This window comes from Leopardus geoffroyi, chromosome D4, assembly GCF_018350155.1.
Source record: "Leopardus geoffroyi isolate Oge1 chromosome D4, O.geoffroyi_Oge1_pat1.0, whole genome shotgun sequence".
In the NCBI taxonomy this organism is placed as follows: domain Eukaryota; kingdom Metazoa; phylum Chordata; class Mammalia; order Carnivora; family Felidae; genus Leopardus; species Leopardus geoffroyi.
This window is the reverse complement of record NC_059342.1, coordinates 12,798,121-12,812,761: the sequence shown is the minus strand read 5'-3', so window position 1 is coordinate 12,812,761 and position 14,641 is coordinate 12,798,121. Positions and strand designations below refer to the sequence as shown.

The 14,641-nt window shown below is 40.8% G+C and overlaps 1 protein-coding gene and 1 pseudogene across 5 annotated transcripts in view; both read right to left on the bottom strand.

Annotated features, from left to right (window-relative positions):
- The window catches only part of SMC5 (structural maintenance of chromosomes 5), a 95,675-nt gene extending 81,483 nt beyond the window's left edge, over nt 1–14,192 (bottom strand). For 2 of the 5 annotated variants that reach the window (XM_045469594.1, XM_045469595.1), the window contains exons 1-2: nt 13,869–14,171; nt 11,342–11,483 (exon numbers count right to left, since the gene is read on the bottom strand). In XM_045469594.1, the coding sequence (XP_045325550.1) occupies nt 11,342–11,483; nt 13,869–14,062 (336 nt within the window). In that variant the 5' untranslated portion in view covers nt 14,063–14,171. Of the gene's footprint in view, nt 1–11,341; nt 11,484–13,868 lie in introns of those variants that run through there. The other 3 variants (XM_045469591.1, XM_045469592.1, XM_045469593.1) reach the window with 3 other exon arrangements.
- LOC123593547 lies at nt 6,219–8,200 on the bottom strand (annotated as a pseudogene).
- Nucleotides 14,193–14,641: the final 449 nt, after the last annotated feature.

Genomic DNA, 14,641 nt, shown 5'->3' with positions numbered 1-14,641 from the left:
AAAGCAATCCCCTCCCTGGAGTGCAGTGGGACAGGCCAAAGCCTGCCTGCATCTGCCAGCCAGACGACTCATGTGGCAGCGCTGAGTGGAACTTCCCCAGTACCTGGGTGAACGGAGCAGGAGTTTGCCAAACGCCAAGGCACAGGAGCTGGCGGAGCAGGACAAACCGCCTCACTTGTGCCCATAGCACAGTGAGACTGCTCCAGAAGAGTGGTTTAGGACACCTGGTCCATGGAGGAGAGACTTGGGTGTCGTCATTTTTCTTCCCATCACCAACAAGGGGAGACTTCAGCAAAGGGACAGCAGGGCCCACAGTGGAGGCAGGACCTGCTTACACCAAATCACGCCCCTCCATGACTGGTAACTGCGTTATCTACTGGAGTGGGATTGAAGCTGATGAACCAGACGGCCCTTCCTCCAGACCAGCGCTGTTGCACTGATTTAATTGCCTGACTTAATTCTCAGACAGTTCTTACTGTGTAGATATATTCTTCCTTCCTTTTCTCCTTCTTATCTCTTCCCTCCTCTAGTCTGGTTACTCTGGTTGTTGGTTCGTTTAAGCAGACATATTTAATCCATTCTCTTGATACATGTTCCACACCTCCTTCTTTATTCCCCTTTCTCACTCTCTGGATTAAGCCCTATAGTTTTTCTGGTCAATTTTTATTCGTTCTTTTTCCCCGCTCCTGTCATTTCTCTCTTTGTTCGGGACAAGGCCTCTTCTACCAACACCTCCTCCACCCTATTGTTTACTTGTGGCTGATGTTTCTGGATTTTTGTTTTTGGGGTTTGTTTGTGTGTTTGGGTGCTTTTGTTTTCTGTTTGTTTTTGTTTCTTTGTTTTCCTTTCTAGGACACTTCAAGGAACAAATCAAAGCACACCTAGTGGAGGGTTCAAAACATCACTACAAGTAGGGAGATAAAGTAACCACACTACAACAACAGAGGGCAAGTGACACTCTCCAAAAAACACCTCCTGAAGGGCCAGGCCCTAGACAGTGTATGACCCCACTTTAATATAGTAGTGCTCGCAGGTGCAGGGCACATAACAAGCTTTTAAAACACATAAGGGAGGGGCGCCTGGGTGGCGCAGTCGGTTGAGCGTCCGACTTCAGCCAGGTCACGATCTCGCGGTCCGTGAGTTCGAGCCCCGCGTCGGGCTCTGGGCTGATGGCTCAGAGCCTGGAGCCTGTTTCCGATTCTGTGTCTCCCTCTCTCTCTCTGCCCCTCCCCCGTTCATGCTCTGACTCTCTCTGTCCCAAAAATAAATAAAATGTTGAAAAAAAATTAAAAAAAAAAATAAATAAAACACATAAGGGACAAAAAACTACCCAAAATGATGAAATGGAAGAATGCCCCTCAAAAGAAAGTCCAGGAAGAAATGACAGCTAACGAATTGCTCAAAACAAATATAAACAATATAACCGAACAAGAATTTAGAATAGTCATAAGATTAATTGCTGGACTTGAAAAAAGCACAGAAGACACCAGAGAATCTACCACTGCAGAGATCAAGGAACCAAAAAGTAGTCATGATGAATTAAAAAATGTTGTAAACAAGGTGCAAAATAAACTAGAGGTGGGGACAGCCAGAATTGAAGAGGCAGAGGGGAGAATAGTTGATATAGAAGATAAAATTATGGAAAAAGATGAAGCTGAGAAAAAGAGAAATAAAAAAATTCTGGATCACAAGGAGAGAATTAGAGAGCTAAGTGACTCAATGAAATGCAGCAAATTCCGTATCACAGGAGTTCCAGAAGAAGAGAGAGAGAAAGGGGCCAAAGGTGTGCTTGAACAAATCATAGCTGAGAACTTCCCCAATCTGGGGAAGGAACCAGACATGGAAATCCAGGAGGTACAGAGAACTCCTTTCAGATGTAACTTGAATCAATCTTCTATATGACATATCATAGTGAAACTGGCAAAATATAAAGATAAAGAAAGAATTCTGAAAGCGGCCAAGAATAAACAGCCCTCACCTACAGGGTAAACACATAAGGCAGACACAAAAGGGTAGTGGCAGACTTGTCTACTGAAACTTGGCAGGCCCAAAAGGAGTGGCAGGAAATTTTCATTGTGATGAATAGGAAAAATATGCATCCAAGAATCCTTTATCCAGCAAGTCTGTCATTCAGAATAGAAGGAAAGATAAAGAAAGATAAACAAAAACTGAAGGAATTCATCACCACTAAACCAGCCCTACAAGAGATCCTAAGGGGGACTGTGTGAGTATTGCAAAGACCACAAAGGACCAGAGACACCACTACAAGCATGAAACCTACAGACATCACAATGACTCTAAACCCGTATCTTTCAATAACAACACTGAATGTAAATGGACTAAATGCTCCAATCAAAGACACAGGGTATCAGAATGGATAAAAACAATAAGACCCATCTATTTGCTGTCTACAAGAGACACATTTTAGACCTGAGAACACCTTCAGATTGAAAGTGAGGGGATAGAGAACCATCTATCATGCTATTGGAAGTCATAAGAAAGCTGGAGTAGCTATACTTATATCAGACAAACTAGATATTAAACTAAAGACTGTAACGAGATGAGGAAGGGCATTATATAATAATTACAGTGTCTATTCATCAAGAAGAGATAACGATTACAAATGTTTATGCACCAAATTTGGAAGAACCCAAATATATAAAGGAATTAATCACAAACCTAAGCACTTTCATTGGTAAGAATGTGGTCATTGCAGGGAACTTTAATACTCCACTTACAACAATGGACAGATCATCTAGACAGAAAACCCATAAAGAATGATACACTGGACCAGATGGACTTGACAGATATATTTAGAACTTTCCACCCCAAAGCAACAGAATACACATTCTTCTCAAGTGCACGTGGAACATTCTCTAAGATAGATCACATACTGGCTCACAAAATAGCCCTCAATAAATACAAAAGAACTGAGATCACACCATGCACACGTTCAGATCATAATGCTATGAAATTTGAAATCAACCACAGGAAAAAGTTTGGAAAACCTCCAAATTCATGGAGGTTAAAAAACATCCTACTAAAGAATGAGTGGATCAACCAGGCAATTAAATAAGGATTAAAAAATATATGGAAACAAATGAAAATGAAAACACTACAATCCAAACCCTTTGGGATGCAGCAAAGGCAATCCTAAGAGGAAAATTCATTGCAATCCAGGCCTATCTCACGAAACAAGAAAAATCCCAAATACAAAATCTAACAGCACACCTAAAGGAACTAGAAGCAGAACAGCAAAGAAACCCTAAACCCAGCAGAGGAAGAGAAATAATAAGATCTGAGCAGAAATAAACAATATAGAAACAAAAAACAAAAGAACAGACCAATGAAACCAAAAGTTGGTTGTTTGAAAAAAACAAAAGTGATGAACCCCTAGCCAGACTTCTCAAAAGGAAGACCAAAATAGATACAATCATGAATGAAAATGGATTTATCAGAACCAATCCCTCAGAAATTCCTAGACACCCTCACACTACCCAAACTCAAACAGGAAGAAATAGAAAATTTCAACAGACCCATCTGTAACTAGTGAAGAAACTGAATCAGTTATCAAAAATCTCCCAGCAAATTGAGAGTCCTGGACCAGATGGGTTCCGTGGGGAATTCTACCAGACATTTAAAGCAGAATTAATACCTATCCTTCTCAAGCCATTCCCAAAAAACAGATATGGAAGGAAAACTTCCAGACTCATCCTATGAAGCCAGCATTATCTTGATTTTTAAACCAGACAGAGACCCCACAAAAAAGGAGAACTACAAGCCAATATCCCTGATGAACATAGATGTAAAAATTCTTAACAAGATACTAGCAAATCGAATTCAACATCATATAGGAATTATTCACCATGATCAAGTGGGATTCATTCTTAGGATGCAGAGCTGGTTCAATATTTGCAAATCAATCAGTGTGATACATCACATTAACAAAACAAAGGATAAGAACCATATAATCCTGTCAATAAATGCAGAAAAAGCATTTGACAAAATACATCATCCTTTCTTAATAAAAACCCTCAAGAAAGTAGGGATAGAAGGAACATATTTAAATATCATAAAAGCCATATATGAAAAGCCCGCAGCTAATATCATCCTCAAAGGGGAAAAACTGAGAGCTTTCCCCCTGAGATCAGGAACAAGACAGGGATGTCCACTCTCACCACTGTTGTTTAACATAGTGTTGGAAGTCCTAGCCTAAGCAATCAGACAACAAAATGAAATAAAAGTCATCAAAATTGGCAAAGAAGTCCAACTTTCACTTTTCACAGACAACATGATACTCTACATGGAAAACCCACAAGACTCCACCAAAAGACTCCTAGAACTGATACATGAATTCAGTAAAGTTTCAGGGTACAAAATCAATGTACAGAAATCAGCTGCATTTTTATACACCAATAATGAAGCAACAGAAAGAGAAAGAAAGAAAGAAATCGATCCCATTTACAATTGTACCAAGAAGCATAAAATACCTAGGAATAAACTTAACCAAGGATGTAAAAGACCTATATGCTGAAAACTACAGAAAGCTTATGAAGAAAACTGAAGATACAAAGAAATGGGAAAACATTCCGTGCCCATGGATTGGAAGAATAAATCTTGTTAAAATGTCAATACTACCCAAAGCAATCTACACATTCAATGCAATCCCAATCAAACTTGCACTGGCATCCTTCTCAAAGCTAGAACAAACAATCCTAAAACTTGTATGGAACCACAAAAGACCCCGAATAGCCAAAGTAATATTGAAGAAGAAAAGCAAAGAGGGAGGCATCACAATCCCAGACTTGAGCTTCTACTACAAAGCTGTAATCATCAAGGCAGCATGGTATTGGCGCAAAAACAGACACATAGACCAATGGAATAGAATAGAGAACCCAGAACTGGACCCACAAATGTAGGGCCAACTAATCTTTGACAAAGCAGGAAAGAACATCCAATGGAAAAAAGACAGTCTTTTTAGCAAATGGTGCTGGGAGAACTGGACAGCAACATGCAGAAGAATGAAACTACACCACCTTCTTACACCATACACAAAAATAAACTCAAAATGGATGAAAGGCCTAAATGTGAGACAGGAAACCATCAAAACCCTAGAGAAAAAGCAGAGAACAACCTCTTTGACCTCAGCTGCAGCAATTTCTTACTCGACACATAATCAAAGGCAAGGGAATTAAAAGCAAAAATGAACTACTGGGACCTCATCAAGATAAAAAGCTTCTGCAGTGCAAAGGAAACAATCAACAAAACTGAAAGGTGACTGACAGAATGGGAAACAATATTTGCAAATGACATATCAGATAAAGGGTTAGTATCCAAAATCTATAGTGAACTTTCCAAACTCAACCCTGAAAAACAAATAATCCAGTAAAGAAATGGGCAGAAGACTCGAACAGGCACTTATCCAAAGAAAACAGCCAGATGGCCAACAGACACATGAAAAGATGCTCAACGTCACTCATCGCCAGGGAAATACAAATCAAAGCCACACTGAGATACCACCTCACACTGGTCAGAGTGGCTAAAATGAACAAATCAGGAAACCACAGATGCTGGCGAGGATGCAGAGAAACAGGAAACCTCTTGCACTGCTGGTAGGAATGCAAACTGGTGCAGCTGTTCTGGAAAACAGTGTGGAGGTTCCTCAAATAATTAAAAATCGAGCTACCCTATGACCCAGCAATAGCAACGCTAGGTATTTAGCCAAGGGATACAGGAGTGGTGATGCACAGGGGCATATGTACCTCAATGTTTATAGCAGCACTTTCAACAAATTATAGAAAGAGCCTAAATGTCCATCAATTGATGAATGGATAAAGATGAAGTTTATATATTCATTCATTCAATTCATTCATTCAATGGAATACTGCTTGGCAAGGAGAAAGAATGAAATCATGCCACTTGCAGCAATGTGGATGGAACTGGAAGGTATCATGGAGTGAAATAAGTCAGTCAGAGAAGGACAGGTATCATGTTTTCACTCATATGTAGATCTTGAGAAAGTGAACAGAAGACCACAGGGGAAGGGAAGGGGGAAAAAATAGATACAAACAGAGAGGGAGGGAGGCAAACCACAAGAAACTCAAATATAGAGAACAAACTAAGGGTGGATGGGGGCGTGGTGGTGAGGGAGAGGGAAATGGGTGATAGGCATTGAGGAGAGCACTTTTTGGGATGAGCTCTGGGTGTTGTATGTAAGCCAATTTGACGAATTATATTCATAAAAAAAGAAAAAAGAAAGAAAGGTATCCTCTACTCCTAATTTGCTAAGAGTTTTTTAAATCATAAATTACTGTGGAACTTAATGCTTTTTCTCTACTGAGATGCTCATGCAGTTGTCCTTTAAAATGTGACATGTAAAAAATAAAAATAAAACGTGATGTGTTCATTTTTTTCTAATGTTCAAACTCTCATTCCTTGAATAAATTCTATTTGGTCACAATGTATGATGCATTTTATGTATTAGATTCATCAGACTATAGTTTCTTCTTCTTGAGATTTTTGCTCCTATACTCATGAGTAAGACTAGCTTATAGTTTTCCCATTCTTTCCTTGATGGATTCTGGTACCTAAGTCATGTTCTTTGTGTAAAATACAAAATGACCATTGTTAAAACTAATGGTCTTTGATGTCCTAGGAAAAAATTTAACAGCTGATTTTTTTCTACTAAGAATCAGCTTGAATCATTTATACAGTGGTAGAAACCTACTATACATTTACAACTTTAAGAATTTAAGCTTTACTAGCATGAAGTTGTTCATAATAGTCTTTTTTGTTTTTTTGGAGGAGATAAATCAATTTTATTGTCCATCATTATATTATCCAAAAATCCAGGAACAACAGATTTATAGAGAGGACATAAATGAGTAAGTAAGAGGGCAAGGGAAATAATTTAAATTTGAATGATTTTCCACGATATTAGCATGAAAATTATCTCAAAGTACATGTGTGTCTGGCTTCGGAGTAGCTTTGTTCCCTGGCCAAAGCCGGCCATAAAATTAAGGTGTTCAACATCTTGCCTGCTTTACTGGCTCTTGACAAACCTTTGAGATCTTTGAAAAAAGTCATGTATTCCTGGTGCTCCAGGGCTGTGCTGAGTCTACCAACTCATCTGCCAAAGTGTTATCCTCAGTCCACTGGGAAATCCATCAGGTGGTCATATAAAGTTCAGCCCAGGGGACCAGTGTTGAGTGTGTAATTCATATCCTTCCACGCAGACTTGCCAATGGATCAATAGCTCACTTCCCTGATGAGAAAACATCACTCTCAACCTCCTCTTTGTGCTCAACCTCATCTTTTGGATAGTGACAGTCCAGCACTAAGCCATTCTTTGTAACTTCCAAGAAATTGAGAGTGGCCATCAATTCAGACTGTTCTTCAACCTTCTGCCCTTTGGAGGGCTCCTCCCCCCCATCAAATGTTAGCAGCATGCTACTGTTAATGTTGAAGTGATAGTGACCTTCTCTCCAACACCTTTCTGCAATAATTTGGCTTCTGTCCCATACATTTCCAGCTCTCAACCACAAGACATCTTGGAGAGGAATTTATGCTTCCAGATCTTCTTTTCCTCCTCAATTTCATCACTCACGAATTCAACAAAAGCTTTGTCCCCAGCAGGGCAGGCCTGGTGGGCAGCAGCCGCCGAGCCCAGTGCACAAGGCATACGGCCCAGCAGAAGCAGCACCACAGTGGCAGACACATGCAGGCACCATGATATTCTCTTATAATCATTTAAATCTTGACTGCATTCTGATAATGCCCTGGTGGTAGGCATTACAACAGTTCATGAAAACTCCAGCTCTGCTCCAAGCCCACAGGAGGACTGCATTTGCTTGTTCCCTCTGACGCAAGGTGTGGTGTTTTACCTGGCTCTGTCCAGTGAAAATGTGAGTAGAATATACATGAGTTTTTGGAGGAAATATGAACACCCAGTTCCCTTTCCCAAGGTGGCCATCATGGAAGTATATATTGAAATGAAGACTTCATGAGCCTAGGTACCCAAGTGACCACAAAAGGGCCTACATTGGGTAAGCAGCAAGAACAAGAATTAACCTTCTCTGTTTTTAAACCACTTAAATTTTGGAGTTGTTTCAATCACCACACAACATATCTTTATTGCATTTTTACATTCCTTTTTTCTTTTCCTTTTTAAATGTTTATTTATTTTAAGAGAGACAGAGTGTGAGCAGAGAGAGGGGGAGAGGGGAGGATCCACGCTGTGAGCACAGCCCAAAGTGGGGCTTGATCCCTCTAACCACGAGATCATGACCAGAGCTGAAATCAAGAGCTGGACACTTAACTGAGTGAGCCACCCAGGCGCCCTATCCCTTTTTTCTACTTTATCTCCCCCCAACACCTTTCTTCTCAAAAGTTACTGATTTGGGTTTGTTTGTTTTTTTTTAATTAATTTCTGCTCTTATTTTCATTTTCCATTAAGATTTCTTCTTTGACCTATATATAATATAGAAACATATTTTTCATTCCAAACAAATGGGAAAACTTTACTTATCTTGTTTCTCTCTTAATAGCATTATGATCAGAGAATATGGTATGTGTGGTAGCAATTCTTTTGACTTTTTTTATATTTGCATATGGCTCAGTATGTGGATTTAGTAATGTTCCGTTTGTGCCTAAAAAGAATGTGAGCTCTCCGAGTGTTTAGCGCAGTGTTTATAACCTGACCACCAGCTCAAGCTTAACTGTTGTTCAAATCTTCCGTATTCTAATTTTTATCTGACCGATCTGATTACCGATAGCTCTCCAACCACGATTATGAATTTGTTAACTTGTCAATAGGAATTCTGATTTTGTTTATATGTTTTAGACCTACATTAAGTGAATTCAAGTTGAGAAATGAATTACCTTCTTGCTGAACTGGACCTTTCATCAATATTTAATGACCGTATCTACTTCCATAAGTACTTTTTGCTTAAGGTCTATTTTGCCTGGTATCAAGTCAGTTATCCCTTTCTTTCATATATTTGCCTATGTATTTCTTCATCTTTTCATTTTTAACTTTTCTGTTGCTTTTTACTTTAAATAGGCTTGTTGTAAACAGGAGAACTGAGCTTTCTTTCTTTATCTACTCCAGCAGACTTCCAAATTAAACATGAACTTAGACCACTAATAATTATTGCGACTATTCAACCATTTTATGTTTTGTAATAATCTCCTTTTCTATATTTGTTTCTTTTCTCCTCCTCTCTAAAGGCTTCTTCTGTCTTGTTTGGGCAGTCATTGTTTCTTCCTTCCCCCCTCTCTATGTTTTTATCTTTGTTTGGAGGATTTATAAATTTCAATTGTTTTAGTGGTTTACCTACGTAACTTTAACATGCATATTTAATTTAATAAACTGGAAGGTAACCAATTATCTTAACTTCTCCCTGACAATACAAATCCATGGAGTGTTTTAACTTTGGTTACTACCAGAAAAGACAACAGTTCTATCTGGTTTGATCTAAACTTCACAAATTAGACATTATTTTATGCAGTTTCCATATAATTTCCCTATACATTTGCCTTTTTTTTGCTCAACATTTCTTCTCACTTCTTAAGAGTTTTCTTCCGGGATTATTTTTCCTTCTTCCTAAATTATATACTTTCAAAGATATTTGAGTGAGAGAATTTCAGGCTTTTTTTTTCCACTTCTTTCATTCTGAGAACAATACTTTTGTGCCTGCTCTTCTGTAATTCACTACAACATGTCTGCTTGTGTATTTCTTTTATTTATCCTGCCTAGATCAGGCTTCTTGAATCTGAGGATTTAAACTTTAAGGTTTCTAGAAAATTCGCAGTCATGGTTTCTTGAAATACTGTTTTTTCCTCGTCTATTGTCTCTCTTTGGAAATACTCAGGCATACAGTGGATCATCTTCCTTTACCTATCATGTCTTAACCTTGATTTTTCTCTTTTTACTTCTATAATATTTTAAGAAATATATTCAAGTATTTTAGTTACAAATTCTTTTCTCAAATATGTCTGCTTTGTTTCACCTGTCCACCAAATTTCTATCTTCAAGGAACATATTTTTATTAAGTTCTATTTGATTCTGTGTCGAATTTACTTCATCTGTTACTTACTCCTGTTATTCTTCCAAACTTCTTTTATTTCCTTAAACAAATTAAATATCCCTAGTTTATTTTCTCCATCTACAAGCTTTGCATGTCTGATGATGCAATCTGCTGTTTGTGTTGGCATTTCCTCCTATGTTTTGATTGTTAAGTATGGATTCATGAACTCCTCGGGACTTTTACGTTAGAATTTTTAGGACTGAATTTCATGTACTTTTCTTCATAGGATTTGCACCTGCTTCTGCCAGGTGCCTGGAGATATTACTAACTGGGACCACTTTAAAATTATCATTTATGGTATCAGGCCACAGAAGTAAGACGAATCGTGGCTCTAAACATGTGCTAAGGCTTGTGGTTAAGAATTCTTTGGAAGACAAAACAAAACAGAAACAAACTCATAAACACACAGAACTGATGATTGCCAGAGGGGAGACAGGGGAGTGGACAAAACAGATGAAGTGGATTCAGAGGTACAATCTTCCAGTTATAAAATAAGTAAGACATAGGGATGTAATTACAGCATAGGGAATATTGTCAAAAATATTCTAACAACTTTGTATAGTGATAGACAGCAACTAGACTTATTGTGACCATTTCATACATATATAAATATTGACTATATTGTATACCTGAAACTAACACAATATCGTATGTCAATTATTTTTCAATAGAAAATAATAGTAATTCTTTGAAGATTTTTTTTTCTCCACCAAATTCAGAGCTAACAATCAGTGCAAGTAAGTAAGTAACTCTGTGTCCCATTATGCAGTGTTTATTTTTCCTACTAAATACAGTGCTTGACTTCAAGTTTCATCTTCTAGCCCTCCTCTACCTTCAGGACCCCCAATCCAGAGCAACCAATCAAAAACTAGGCTTTAGGGTGCAAAGCAAGCAAATGCCCCTGGGGAAACAACTCCAGAGCTTAAGTCTTCAGATCCACACAATTTTGTTTCCGCCCTTGGTAAATTTACTTCACCTTTCCACAAGCCCAACAATACACATTTAAGAAGACATTTTACCCTACTCCTAAGAATTTTAAGTGTCACATACTTGGAGAATTCTCTAGATTCATATATAGTCCAAAATACCTTTACAGTGGCAATCTCCTCCAGCCATCTCTACCTGCCAACTTCATTCTTTATACTCAAGCTCTATATGTTTGTTACACCCGAGGAATTGAGATACAGGAAGTGATTCGATACTAAAAGCAAGTCACAACTCCAAATTTTTTAAAAATACTGATGTTAACTCACCTTGTCTGCCCGTCCCATGAAAGCGGGTTTGCCTGCCAACCCAAGACAAATGGCACACACGATGCTCGACTTTCCTGTCCCATTAGCTCCAATAATCATATTCAAGTGAGGTCCGGGAGATACTTCACAGACATCATACGTCCTGAATTATAAAAAGGCGAAATTACTAAGACATAAGAAGTGAGTATTTTCTTTGCCAAAACATTTATTCTTGCTTTACATTACCTACAGGCTTTTCTTGAATTCCTTTAAAGGCCAGCTGACCTTACAGTCTAATCCAACTGGACTTGGTTCCCTCATAGGAATTCTTCCAGTAACCACTGTCTTCCAGGCCACTTGGGTTCTCTAAGCCTACCTCTCCTATCTCCTACCTCATTCCTAAAACTCAAAGTCCACTCATCCTGAAAATAAAACAGGCTAGCTCTACACTTTGCAGCCACCTTTTTCTTTCTCTTCACACCCAAGCTTTATTTCCTCACATTGATTCATTCTTCTAGGACTTGCAAAATTTTCTGCTTCCATGGCTTCAAAGGGTAAAAGATTTTCTACTTGCTAAACGCAGTGGGCTCTTTTCAGTCTTATTATCCAACTCCGGTGCAGCAGATATTTTTGAAACACTTTTTCCACTAGGCTTCTGAGAGAATACTCTCCCATGGTTCTCCTCTTGCCTCTCTGAACACTTCCTTCTCAGTCCGAGGTCCTCTTCTGCTCATCCTTAAATGTTGGCATTCCTCCAGGGCTCTAGACTTGGCCTTCTATTCCTCCTATTAATATTTCCCTTTGGGCAATCTCAAGCATTTCTGCAACTTACATGCACGATTTTCAAATCTCTCACCTGTTCACTTTTCCTGACCCTTAAAAACACTGCCTATGTGAGATCATTCTCAGATGTCCCACAGGAAACTTCAAATCACAGGATCCAAAAAGCATTTACTATTCTTCCCCCCAAATTGTTCCTTCTGCTGAACAGCATCACATCTGACCAAGAACCAAGGCAGAGACTTGAGAAAAATACTGCATAACTCTCTTACCGTCAGCCTCCCAGCCTAAAGGCAAAAATCCTGACAAACTCTTCTTTCTGCTCCTACTTCCCACTGCTACTCCAAGGTTCAAACTCTGATCATCCCTTACTGTTGTAAGTCTTCTTGCCTCCAATCTTGCACCCTTTCTAAATCATCCTTCACACTGCTTCCAGAGTAATATAAATCACATGTCATTTCCTGCTTAAAATGCATCCTGGTTGCCAACAGGATGAAATTGGAATTCCTTAGTATAGAAAACACAGATTCTCAATAGCTGCCTCCCTCTTCAGTATCAGCTCTGTTCACATATTCGCTCACATCCTACGTTCCAGCCATACTAAAATACTAGACGCTTCCTAAATATACGAACTGTTGCAGGTGGTTCCTTCTGTCTACAACACTCTTCCTTCAAGACTTTTATAACCTCCCGTACAAAGCTCTTTCTCACAGTTGTGGATGAAATTAACCACTTCATCCTTTGTGCCCCACGGCACAAATACATACATACACACACACACACACACACTCATCTATATTATTATGGTAGATAACTCATTTGATTATATTTATCTTTCCTGACCTGGACTCAAACAGCAATTCAGCTACTTACTAGCAGTGTAAACATGGGTAAATTAACCTTTTCAAGCTCATCTCATCAATGGAGATGAAGAGATGTTACAAGAATGAGAGCACTGTGTAAATAAAGCATCTACTTCTATACTTGGCACAGGATAGATACTTGGGGGTAAGAAAAACACGCTGGTATTGCTACCACAATTCTGTTACCCTAAGCCACTATGTGCGAGCTTTAAAGAAAAAAAAAAAAAAGACTTCGACCAAAAGAAATGTAAGCTGCTAGAGAGATACACAGTATTTGTGCTAAAACATACTAAATTCTAAGACGATTATTATGATTATTAGTTGTCTGGAGAGAAAGAAAAGGAACCAGGAAAGATAGCTGGATTTGGAGGGGTCAAGGCTCTGCTGGGAGGTACAACAATTGAGAGTAAGGCTTAATTTTCTGGTACATTTCAACCTCCATCCGCGACAACCTTCACCATTTTGTCCCCCTGGCAACTGCTTACTCTTCACGATTCTGCCACAGCGTCACTGCCCCTCTGATTTAACTGTTGCTTCCTGTGAGTTCCCAGCGCCCATACTTTCGTCAATTACAGATTATGTGCTCCGTCTGTAGGCCGTGACTCCCTGCCGCCAGAAATCTATTCCCTACCACGTCCACTGCCCGCCATATGACGCCTTCAGAAAACGCTGGCTGAATGAATAAAATATCCGCATCACATCAGACGCACACCTACCACACCAACACCTACGTCAATCCCCACGGCCTCTCAGTAAAAATCCTCACGGTAACGCCGGCTTGAATTCACGACCAGACCCACAGCCGGCCACACATCCACCCACCCTCACCCACCCACGCAGCTTGCGCCCCCCGTCCGCGCGGGCCCGCTTGCCTCCCCGCCGTGGCGCGGCCTCCGGCCACTCACAAGAAGTTCTCCATCACGATACGGACGATCGAGCCTTCCACGAAAGGCCTGGACGACTGCAGCGGCAGTGGCGGCGGCGCCGGCGGGGCCGAGCTCTTTCTTTTGCTCGGGACCTCCGACGAGGGGTCTCTCGGGAGAGCTCTCTTGGAGGCCAGGGAGCTTGGGGTCGACGTCTTCCTACTCGGAGTCGCCATCCTAGCTTCCCCTTCGCCCCGCAAGCGCTTCCGTTCCCACTGACCTGCAGCCCCGGCGCCCCTGCGCCCGGCTCCCGCGCGAACTGCCCGGCGCGCGACACCGCCCGCGAGCCCGCCCCCGCGCCTGCGCAGTCCCGGCCCGGCGGCGTCTGCGGGCCGCCCCGCCCCTCGGCGCGCGGCCTAGAAGGCGGGAGGCAAAGAGAACGCGGGCGAGGGTGAGGGTCGCGAGCGGGTGGGGGCGGCGTCCTCCCGGGAGACGGCTACCCCATCTTTCTCTACGAGCGTTTGTGCATTTTTCAGAGTTGGGTGTTTGTTTTTTAACTCAGAGATGTCAATGGCATTTAGTACTTTGAAAGTCCTTTCAGCCCTCTGAGGAAGCCGATCCTCGGGGGGACAGAGGGAGGCGTTCGCGGCGACACCTGAGAGCGAGGGCGGGCGACCTCCGGCCAGCTGTGTCGGGACACCGACCGAGCGCACCCGGGCTCGCCGGTCTTTGGCTCTTCGTCTTCTCACTTGGCTCCCTGTTTGCCTTCAATCAGGTCCCCGCGTCCCAAAAAGAAAACTCTTGCAATGACCCTA